The sequence below is a fragment of the Silurus aristotelis genome (genome assembly GCF_946808225.1).
Source record: "Silurus aristotelis genome assembly, chromosome: 12".
Taxonomy (NCBI): domain Eukaryota; kingdom Metazoa; phylum Chordata; class Actinopteri; order Siluriformes; family Siluridae; genus Silurus; species Silurus aristotelis.
Genome location: NC_139585.1, coordinates 15,176,645 through 15,187,573, shown reverse-complemented (window position 1 = coordinate 15,187,573; position 10,929 = coordinate 15,176,645). Strand labels below are relative to the sequence as shown.

The following is a 10,929-nucleotide window of genomic DNA, read 5'->3' as shown; positions in this document are numbered from 1 at the left end:
ATTGTGTACATTAGTACTTTGTGTAATATTGTGTACATTAGTGCTTTGTGTAATAGTGTGTATATTAGTGTACATTAGCACTTTGTATAATATTGTGTACATTAGTGTTTTGTATAATATTGTGTGCATTAGTGCTTTGTGTAATAGTGTGTATATTAGTGTACATTAGCACTTTGTATAATATTGTGTATATTAGTGCTTTGTGTAATAGTGTGTATATTAGTGTACATTAGCACTTTGTATAATATTGTGTATATTAGTGTACATTAGTACTTTGCATAATATTGCTTATATTAGTGTACATTAGTCCTTTGTGTAATATTTGTACATTAGTGTATATAAGTATTTTGTGTAATATTGTGTACATTAGTACTTTGTGTAATATTGTGTACATTAGTGTACATTAGTACTTTTTGTATTTTAGTGTGTACGTTAGTGTACGTTAGTACTTTGTGTATGTTAGTGTGTGCATAAGTATACATTAGTATTTTGTGTAATAGTGTGTACATTAAAATAGAATAGAATAGAATAGAATAGAATAGAATAGAATAGAATAGAATAGAATAGAATAGCCTTTATTTGTCACATATACATTACAGCACAGTGAAATTTGTTCTTTGCATATCCTAGCTTGCTCATGGGGTATATCGGTAGGAGAATGCTGAGGATGTAGCCATCTGGAAGGAGGAAAAGAGAAAGGCCATGGAGGCGGTTTATGGATGTGGTGAGGAAAGACATGCAGGTAGCTGTTTTAAAAGCGGCACATGTAGAGGACAGAGGGGTATGAAGACGGATGATCCGCTGTGGTGACCCCTAATCGGAGAAGCCGAAAGAAGAAGTATATCCTAGCTTGCTTAGGAGCCGGGGTAAGAGCGCAGGGTCGCATGGCGCCCCTGGAGCACAGAGGGTTAAGGGCCTTGCTCAAGGGCCCAAGAGTGGCAGTTTGGCGATACCAGGGCTTGAAAATACCAGGGCTTCCCCCGACCTCTCTATCAGTAACCCAGCACCTTAACCACTGAGCTACCACTTCCCTATTAGCAGTGTTGTGCTAATTACTAAGAAATAGTAACTAGTTACAGTTACTAGTTACTTAATTCAATTGAGTCATGGAGTTTCTGGAGGTGCTTCGACAGATTGGAGTTGCTGCTATCGCAGTAGATATGACCTTCAAACCAGAAAGACACAGGTTACATTTGACTAAAAAGTTTTTGTCTTTATGCTCAACTAAATTGAAATAATGAGCATATTTCCACTTTAAGAAACTATATGGTACCATACGGTAACGGTAAAGGAGCTACTTTATTTAAAAAATAATGCGTTACAGTATTAGTTACTGTCAAAAGTAACTGTTACTAGTAACGCGTTATTGCCCAACAGTGCCTATTAGTATACATTAGTACTTTGTGTATGTAAGTGTGTACATTAGTGTACATTAAAGCCTTTGTGTATTTTAGTGTATACATTAGTGTACATTAATGTACATTAGTACTTTTAGTGCACATTAGTATTTAATCACAGTGCTAGATCATTAAAATATAAAGTCTTCTTGTCCATGTTTATCTGTCAGCTGTGTGCTGACATGTTCTTCAGGAGATTTGTTTAAAAGATTCAGATTTACATTCTCCTCGTACTGGTTTAAAGAAGGATTGCAAGCTCTCCACCTTAAGACCTACACACACGCACACACACACACACACACACACACACACACACACACACACACACACACACACACACACACACACACACTGAAGGGTGTAAAATTAAACCGTTACAAAGGGAAATGAGCAGTTTCAGGCCCTTTTAAAATGAATGTGCTGTCCCTAACCATAGTAACATATTGTATAGGTAAACAACTGTCTCTAACCATAGTAACATATACAGGTGCATCTCAATAAATTAGAATGTCATTGTTAATTTATATATTTAAGAAATTCAACTCAAACTGTGAAACTCTTGTATTAAATTAATTCAGTGCACACAGACTGAAGTAGTTTAAGTCTTTGGTTCTTTTAATTGTGATGATTTTGGCTCACATTTAACAAAAACCCACCAATTCATTATCTCAAAAAATAAGAATATGGTGACAGCTAATCAACTCAAAACACCAGCAAAAATTTCCTGAGCTTTCAAAATGGTCTCTAAGTTTATAATAAACACTTTTAATACACACCTGTTTCATCTCAATTGTAAAATCTATAAAAAAAAAAAGAAATAAAAAAAAAAAGATTTTAAGTTAAATATATACATTACAGCACATCCTACCTTAGTTTTGCTGATACCTTTAATTTGCCATTGTAAATTACAGTATACATAGTGCTATTGCAGATTTTGGCCTCTCACCTGTCCACTGAGACAGCGTTACTAATGGAGGCCCATCTACTGACACACCCTCAAGGAGTTCCTTCAAATGTTTGATCTCCTCGGGGTCATCAACAAGCATCTCTTCTGGCTCATCAACACAGAGCTCAATCTCATCTAAATTAGTTAAATCTGTCAGATTAATGGGGAGACAAAGAGCACTAGTTTAACCCTCTTTAAAACTCAGACCCCAATGGCAGGATGTCAGAGGCAGTGATGCATTCAGAGAATGAAGTAGGAATTGTATTCATACTCTACTGTACTCTAATCAAATTTTTTAGCCAGGATGAAAGTGGAAAGGGCAAGACATAGCCAAAATACTCATTATGTGTTATCATATGCACAAGTTTTTGCAGTAATGCATTGATATTGGTTAGCTTGTTTTACTTCGTCTTTGTTTTTGAAAAAAGAACATACCTCTGATTGTGATAGTTGCTTGATTTTGCCTGGTCTTATCCAGATAACACTTTATGGATGGAAGCTCATTCTCACTTTCCTCTGAATCTGGATCAGTACTGTCTTTGATATACATTTCCATTTGCTGCCTTCTCTCTGTGCCAAAGAAAAGAAGTATGTCACCATTTAATCCTAACAGTTTAAAAAGGTGTAATATATTTTGTAAACCAGTGAGTAAATTTAAGACAGTTGTGTAAAGGCAGTTGTGTAGGCATTAACCTTCTCTCTGAAGCTGTTTGATTGAGTGTTTTGTGTTAAGGTGCACATGATGGGTGTTGCTCATGTGTTTTAGCAGATGTCGGGAGTGCAGCACTGACTGAGTGTACATCACCAAAACTTCTCCAGCCAGAGAATCTGCCCTTATCTCAAACCTTCGACCCTGTATATATGTATTCAGAAATGTACATATTCAGAAATTTATTCAAAAATTAATTGAATTAAATGAAAAATTAACCCCCTTCACTTTTTTCAATTTTGTTACGTTGTAATCTGATACTACAATTGTTACATTTATTTATATATTTTTTCAATAATCTACATGCTACCCATAATGACAAAGTAGAAAGAGAATTTTTTAAAAATCTGTAAATTAATATATAGTTATGTTTTTACTTTGTAATTATGGGGTACTGAGTAGAGATAATGAGAAAAATTAGAAATTTGAACGATTTATTATCAGACTGCATTACAACAAATTGAAAAAATGGTAAGGTGGTCTGAATACTGAACTCAAGATATATACTCAAGATAAATGTCTTCTTCTTTTGGCTGCTCTCATTGGGGGTCACCACAGGGGATCATCCGTCTCCATACTACTCTGTCCTCTAAATCTGCCTCTTTCAAACCAACTGCCTGCATGTCTTCCCTCACCAAAACCATAGACCTCCTCCTTGGTCTTCCTCTTTTCCTTCTTCATGGTGGCTCTATCCTCAGCATTCTCCTACCGATGCACCCTATGTCCCTCCTCTGCACATGTCCAAACCATCTCAATCGGGCTTCTCTCACTTTGTCCACAAAACGTCCTACATGCGCTGTCCATCTAATAAACTCATATTTAATCCTGTTCTTCCTTATCACTCCCTATGAAAATCTCAACATCTGCTACCTCCAGCTACCGCCATTGTCTCTAAACCATACAACATTGCAGGTCTTACCACAGTCCTATGAACTTTCCTATTCACTCTTGCAGATACCCTTCTATCACAAATCATTCCTGCCACTCTTCTCCACCCACTCCACCCTGCCTGTACTCTTTTCTACACTTTTCTAACACACTCTGCATTACTTTGCACTGTTGACTCCAGGTACCTAAACTCCTCCACCTTTTCCACCTCCCTGCAACCGCACCACTCCACTGCCCTCCCTCTCATTCACACACATGCACTCTGTTTTTCTCCTACTGACATTCCCCTTCTCTCCAGTGTGTACCTACACATCTCCAGGCTCTTCTCCACCTGCTCCCTACTCTCACCATAAATCTCAATATCATCCGCAAACATCATAGTCCATGGAGACTCCTGTCTGACCTCATCTGTCAACCTGTCCATCACCACTGCAAACAAGAAAGTGTTTAGAGCCGATCCTTGATGCCGTCCAACCTCCACCTTGAACCAGGCTGTCGTTCCTACTGCACACTTCTCTGCTGTCACAATGTCCTCATACATGTCTCGCATCACCCTCACTTACTTACTTCTCTGACACACCTGACTTTCTCATACAATACCACAACTCCTGTCTCGATACCCTGTCGTACGCTTTCTCTAAATCCACAAACACACAATGCAACTCCTTCTGACCTGCTCTATACTTCTCCATCAACATTCTCAAAGCAAATAATGCATCTGTAGTGATGATCACCTTTTTCCCATAACTTCATGGTGTGACTGATCAACTTAATTCCCCTGTAGTTACTGCAGGTCTGCACATCCCCCATGTTCTTAAAGATCGGTACCAGCACACTTCTTTCCCATTCCTCAGGCATCCTCTCACCTTCCAAAATCCTGTTAAACAATCTTGTTAAAAACTCCACAGCCATTTCACCTAAACATCTCCATGCTTCTACTGGTATGTCATCTGTTCCAACTGACTTTCCACTCTTCATCCTCTTAATTGCTGCGTTCACTTCCTCCTTACTAATCCTATACACTTCCTGCTTCACCACCTCCACATCATCCACCCTTCTCTCTCTTTTATTTTCCTCATTCACCAGCTGCTCCCTCCACCTTCTTAACACACTCTCCTCACTAGTCAACACATTTCCATCTCCATCCTTTATTGCTCTAACTTGTAGCACATACTTCCCAAATCCTTTTCTTCTTCCTTAGTGTCCAACTTCTCATACAGCTCCTCATATACCTGTTCCTAGCCTTTTGCCACATCTCTCTTTACCTGCTGCCACATCTCCTTGTACTTCTCTCTACTTTTCTCATCACTCTGCCGATCCCAATTCTGTTTTGCCAACCTCTTTCCCCTTATGCTTTCCTGCATTTCCTCATTTCACCACCATGTCTCTTTGTTTTCCTTTGTATTTCCATATGTCACACCAAATACATTTCTAGCTGTCTCCCTTATCACTTCTGCAGTAGTTGCTCAATCATTCAGCACCTCTTCACCACAACCAAGCCCCTGTCTGGCCTCTTCCCTAAACATTACACTACAGTCTTCCTCAGGTGGACTATGTTCTATGTAGGAGATGCAACCTGAAGGAGATTGGAGACTGTAAGGTGTTGTTGGCAGGGGACAGTGTAGTTGGACAGAATCGGATGGTGATCTGTAGGATGGCTTTGAAGGTGAATATATGTATCATATACATATATAGTACAGACCAAAAGTTTGGACACACCTTCTCATTCAAAGAGTTTTCTTTATTTTCATGACTATGAAAAAGTAGCCACCTTTTGCTTAGATTACTGCTTTGCACACTCTTGGCATTCTCTTGATGCCTACTTTGAAGAACCTACAATATGACATATTTTCAGTTCACTTTTTTGTTATGTATATAATTCCACGTGTTAATTCATAGTTTTGATGCCTTCAGTGTGAATCTACAATTTTCATAGTCATGAAAATAAAGAAAACTCTTTGATTGAGAAGGTGTGTCCAAACTTTTGGTCTGTACTGTATATATAATATATATAAAATTTTGGTCTGTACTGTATATATATATATATATATATATATATATATATATATATATATATATATATATATATATATATGATGGAGAACTATTGAGAAGGTCAGAAGAAGTTGATTTGTGTGTTTGTGGATTTAGAGAAAGCGTATGACAGAAAGTCAGGTGTGTCAGAGAAGTGAGGGTGGTTCAGGACATGTATGAGGACAGTGTGACAGCAGTAAAGTGTTCAGTAGGAACGACAGAATGGTTCAAATTGGAGGTGGGACTGCATCAAGGATCGGCTCTGAGCCCTTTCCTGTTTGCAGTGGTGATTGACAGGTTGACAGACAAGGTCAGACAGGAGTCTCCGTGGACTATGATGTTTGCGGATGATATTGTTATTTGTGGTTAGAGTAGGGAGCAGGTTGAGAAGAGCCTGGAGAGCTGGAGGTATGCGCTGGTGAGAAGGGGAATGAAAGTCAGTAGGAGTAAGACAGAGTACATGTGTGCAAATGAGAGGAAGGGCAGTGGAGTGGTGCGGTTGCAGGGAGAAGAGGTGGAGGAGTTCAGGTATCTGGGGGTCAACAATGCAAATAGAAGGGTATCTGCAAAAGTGAAAGGGAAAGTTTATAGGACTGTGGTGAGACCTGTGATGTTGTATGATTTTAAGACAGTGGCACTGACTAAAAGACAGGAGGGGAGCTGGAGGTAGCAGAGCTGAAGATGTTGAGATTTTAATTTGGAGTGACAAGGATGAACAGTATTAGAAACGAGTTTATTAGATTGACCGCACATGTAGGACATTTTGGAGACAAGGTGAGGAAGGCTAGATTGAGATGGTTTAAACATGTGCAGAGAAGAGACATGGGGTATATTGGTAGAAGAATGCTGAGGAGCCGCCTAGAAAGATGAAAAGAGGAACTGGATGTGGCGAGGGAAGACATGCAGGTAGTTGTTGGAAAGACACAGATGTAGAGGACAAGGGGGTATGGAGACGGATGATCTGCTGTGGATCAGTTCAAACATTTGATATATTTTGTAATAGATATTGTACAATACAACTTACTACTTCTTTTTTACCCTAGTCTTATGTAAAAACAAGATTTACCTGAAATTTAAGACACTCTATGCTTGACCAGGCAAATTCATGTGAAAGTTGATATTCTCCACTGGCTCTCTGGAGAGAAAAGAAACTATGATAATACTTTAACCTTAATATGCATACTCAAGCATATTCAAGCTTTCAAGAGTACTTGTGTACCTTTTTGTCATATATGTGTAGTCCTGTCAAAGCCAGGCCTATCAGTAAACTCATTTTTTTGTCCTTTTTACCCTTTAAAAAAGCAGAAGAAAACAGATATACTTCTGAGTTGGTTAAAATCAGTTTAATTGAAGGTGTTTCCTGTTCACTCCCCCAGGTTTGGGCCCTGACCTTGCTCATGCTGTAGAACGTGAGTGGCACATCGCTCAGGCTATAGGCCTCGTCAATAAACAGCAGAGAAGCATCGCGTGCAGACATCCCTTTCAGTTCTCTGTGCAAGTCTGGAGTGTGCTGCACCACATAGTCACATCCACGCCTTATCAAAATCTAATAATTTAGAAGTATATTCATTTATAAAAGTAACTATATGTATACAAAGTGCAATATTTAAATGAAGAAATTAAAAAGAATAATATTCCAGAATTTTTCCAAGCCATATAAAAATCTTGCTTTATGGTAGTGTCTGAAAACCTTCTTCTTATGTTCAATTAATACCTTTTCAACTTAATATATTTCTAAATACAACCTGATTTGCCAATCAGAAATGTTTCACTTCTTTGCACATATCTTAAACAGATGAACAATTCTAGCATTTTAGAGGTAAAGCATTCTAAAAAAAAATCTCACTTCCTTTTGCATTTATAGAAAATGAGCTAATGGAAAATTTCTCCTCACCTGAGGTGAAATCATGAATGGCATTATAATAACTGGTGCTTTGTCATCTCTAAACTGATTTATAATCAAGCAAATGTCAGTGGGGAAATTCTAAATCCAGAAACTGGAAAATCCACCGGAACCCCACAGGAACATTGTGCGTACACACTATTGTAATAAAAAATATACCACAACATTATGTCCCACCCAAGTAGGAAAATAGTCCTGGGGAGAGAAGTATGGTTCCACTCCCTCTTTCCAGTCGCCCAAGTCTGCCTGTAAGGCGTATGCAGCCAGCTGAAAGTATAGACCTTCCTGCTCGTAACACTGAGAGCTCAAAACTTTGTTTTTCAGATCAGCACAGTACAGACTGCAAACGTTTTCATCTCTGATGAAAGAGCAAATAAATAAGGAACAGAAACAACAGCAACTATAATACAGGAAACCAAAGCTGTTAAACTACTTGTATTTGTACTTTAAAGCAAAGAGCAAATTTTTACTTACACAATTTGATGAATATTTCTTATGTAGTACTGAATTCTTAGATAAAGAACAATCCTGTCCTGTAAAAACCAAAATAAAATGTTGTGAAATAAAAGATTTTCTAAAATGTTCTAATAACATTTAATCATCTTTGACTATTACCGGCAATGTTGTCTGCTTGCGTGTTTTAGGGAAGTATGCAGTTAGTTTTTTATCCAGGTCAAGGAACAGCTGGTCCTTATCTAAGCCAAAACAGGCACAGTGAGCCAATGTACTTGTAAAGTACAGTATATTATATTTGAAAAAATTATTAAAAAGATTTTGCATCTGCACTATATTGTAATTAATCTTTGCACAAAGACAGGGTGGAACTTAACTGTCTGATGCACATTCCACTGTTAAAAATACTTAATCAGCAGAAAAGTTTCCAGCCTAAACAAAAACATGTACACACAAAGTCGCCCGCCTACTTACCTTTTTGAAAACTCAAGCCAAAAAGATGCAGATCATTTATTCCAAGTATCTGTGACAGATGACTGATTACTTCGTGTCCCCTACTCTTTAACTAAAGTATAAAAATGCGCGCACACACACAAACACACACACACACACACACACACACACACACACACACACACACACACACACACACACACACACACACACACACACTTAGGGCCAAAACACAAAGGCCATTTTATGAGTAACAATTTTTAGTTCATAGTTAAATTAAGGTCAATCACGTCACCTTAAATCTGTGCAGCATATTCCTCAAGGTTAACATACATTTTTAGGCAAAGCAAACATCATTCCAAATGTTATGGTATTTACTGTAAAAGGTAAAATCATGAACTTACCCCAACAGTAATGTGGATCTCCATCTTGTTGGGTAAAACCACCACACACAAAACTCTGATCTGTTGTGAGTTTTTTCCTTTGTTCAGCATTGTGTGCAAGTATCCACTAATCTCTTGATTTGTTTCTGACTGACACTGCTACCACTGTCTCCTTTCTCACTCCCTACAGCTCTCATTATCTCCCTCCTCCATACTGGACTCCCTACAAAATGATGTGTCCATTAGGTTATTGCTTTTAAAAAAAAAATATATTACTGTTTAAATGTGTTTTACCTTGGTTTTTAAAATATATTTTTTTAATCAAAATGAACATTTAAATGTACTCTAAAGTACTCTAACCAACAGATTCGAGTACTCGAGTGTTCATTTTGATTAAAAAAAAATCCTTATAATAGATCCTTATTTCTGGCAGACTGTAAAAAAGGGTAGAAACATGGGGGGGGGGGGGGGGGGGACATGAAATACCACCCCCATACCGATGACATGAAATCGGTACCAGATGTTGGTAACAACCCACACATTCAAAAAAATCAAATCGTCCATGAATTATGTGTAATAATGTGAAATGACACAGGGAAAAAGTATTGAACATAATGTATTTTATACTTCATACAAAAGCCTTTGATGGTAATGACGACTTCAAGACGCCTCCTTTATGGGGAAACTAGTTGCACGCATTGCTCAGGTGTGATTTTTGGCCCATTCTTCTACACACACGGTCATCAAATCTTGAAGGTTCTGTGGCCTCGTCTATGAACTCTGATCGTTAGTTCTTTCCATAGATTTTTTTAATGGGATTCAAGTCAGGTGATTGGCTGGACCATTCTAGCAGCGTTATTTTCTTTCTCTGAAACCAATTTAGAGTTTCCTTGGCTGTGTGTTTGGGATCATTGTCTTGCTGAAATTCCATGTTTCATCTTCATCCGCCTGGTAGATGGCAGCAGATTTTTTTATCAAGAATGTCTCGGTACATTTTTCCATTCATACTTCCTTCTATTATATGAACTGTGTCAGTATTGTATGCTAAAAATAGCCCCACACCATGATGTTCCCACGTCCAAACTTCACTGTTGGTATGGTGTTTCTGGGGTGATGTGCAGTGCCATCCTATAAACATGGTGCATATTATGGCATCCAAAGAGTTCAATTTTCGTCTCATTTGACCAGACTATATTCTCCCATTATTTCACAGGCTTGTTCAAATGTAGTGCAGCAAACTTTAAATGAGTTCAACATACTTTTTCTACAGCAGTGGAGTTTTGCCTGATGAGTGTGCACACAGGCCATGAAGGTTAAAAGTTTATACTTATCGTTTTCTTTGAAATAATTGTACCTGCTAATTCCAGGTCTTTCTATAGCTCTCCACAAGTGGTCTTTTAGCTCTTGGACAACTCTTATTCTTTTCTGATATTCTTTTTACTCCTCTGTCAGAAATCCTCTGCAGAGGAGCACCAGGTCATGGCCGGTTTATGGTGAAAGAACAATATAAGACAAATATGCCTCCTCATGTAATTAATCCTTCATAACATTTACTCTACTTTAAATGAGACAATGACCATTGTGAAAGGGACAATAAAAATAAACTTGAATAAACATAAAACTCTCCAATTTTGAAATATTAAATTGTGCTTTTTTTCCCCAATGACTGTAGATTCATCTTAATGAACAAAAAGAAACTGGAATATTATTTATCCTGTTGATAATACAGTGGAACCCGGTTATCTCGCCCTCGGTATCCTCGA

At 37.9% G+C, this 10,929-nt stretch overlaps 1 protein-coding gene across 3 annotated transcripts; it reads right to left on the bottom strand.

Annotated features, from left to right (window-relative positions):
• Positions 1-1,280: 1,280 nt before the first annotated feature.
• On the bottom strand, positions 1,281-9,362 carry LOC310734397 (FERM domain-containing protein 6). Of its 3 annotated transcripts, none has more exons than XM_083556317.1 (13): positions 9,188-9,362; positions 8,805-8,895; positions 8,493-8,572; positions 8,352-8,410; positions 8,037-8,235; positions 7,365-7,520; positions 7,194-7,265; positions 7,041-7,109; positions 3,037-3,196; positions 2,779-2,913; positions 2,344-2,493; positions 2,174-2,196; positions 1,281-1,669 (listed from the first exon to the last, which is right to left on the bottom strand). In XM_083556317.1, exons 1-13 carry the CDS (start codon positions 9,275-9,277, stop codon positions 1,529-1,531), a joined length of 1,425 nt encoding a protein of 474 aa, XP_083412443.1. In that variant the 5' UTR covers positions 9,278-9,362; the 3' UTR covers positions 1,281-1,528. The 3 variants fall into 3 exon arrangements, with proteins under 3 accessions (XP_083412443.1, XP_083412444.1, XP_083412445.1); XM_083556318.1 differs by having other exon boundaries at positions 8,055-8,235; positions 9,188-9,361; XM_083556319.1 differs by lacking the exon at positions 2,174-2,196 and having other exon boundaries at positions 8,055-8,235; positions 9,188-9,361.
• Positions 9,363-10,929: the final 1,567 nt, after the last annotated feature.

Excerpts from the sequence above, each read along its gene's own strand:
- LOC310734397 (XM_083556317.1), bottom strand. The coding sequence starts at position 9,277 with ATGCTGAACAAAGGAAAAAACTCACAACAGATCAGAGTTTTGTGTGTG. Across the intron at positions 3,197-7,040 it reads TAGAGTGTCTTAAATTTCAG|GGTCGAAGGTTTGAGATAAG; the intron begins GTAAATCTTGTT and ends ACATATATACAG. Across the intron at positions 2,494-2,778 it reads AGCAACTATCACAATCAGAG|ATTTAACTAATTTAGATGAG; the intron begins GTATGTTCTTTT and ends TTAATCTGACAG.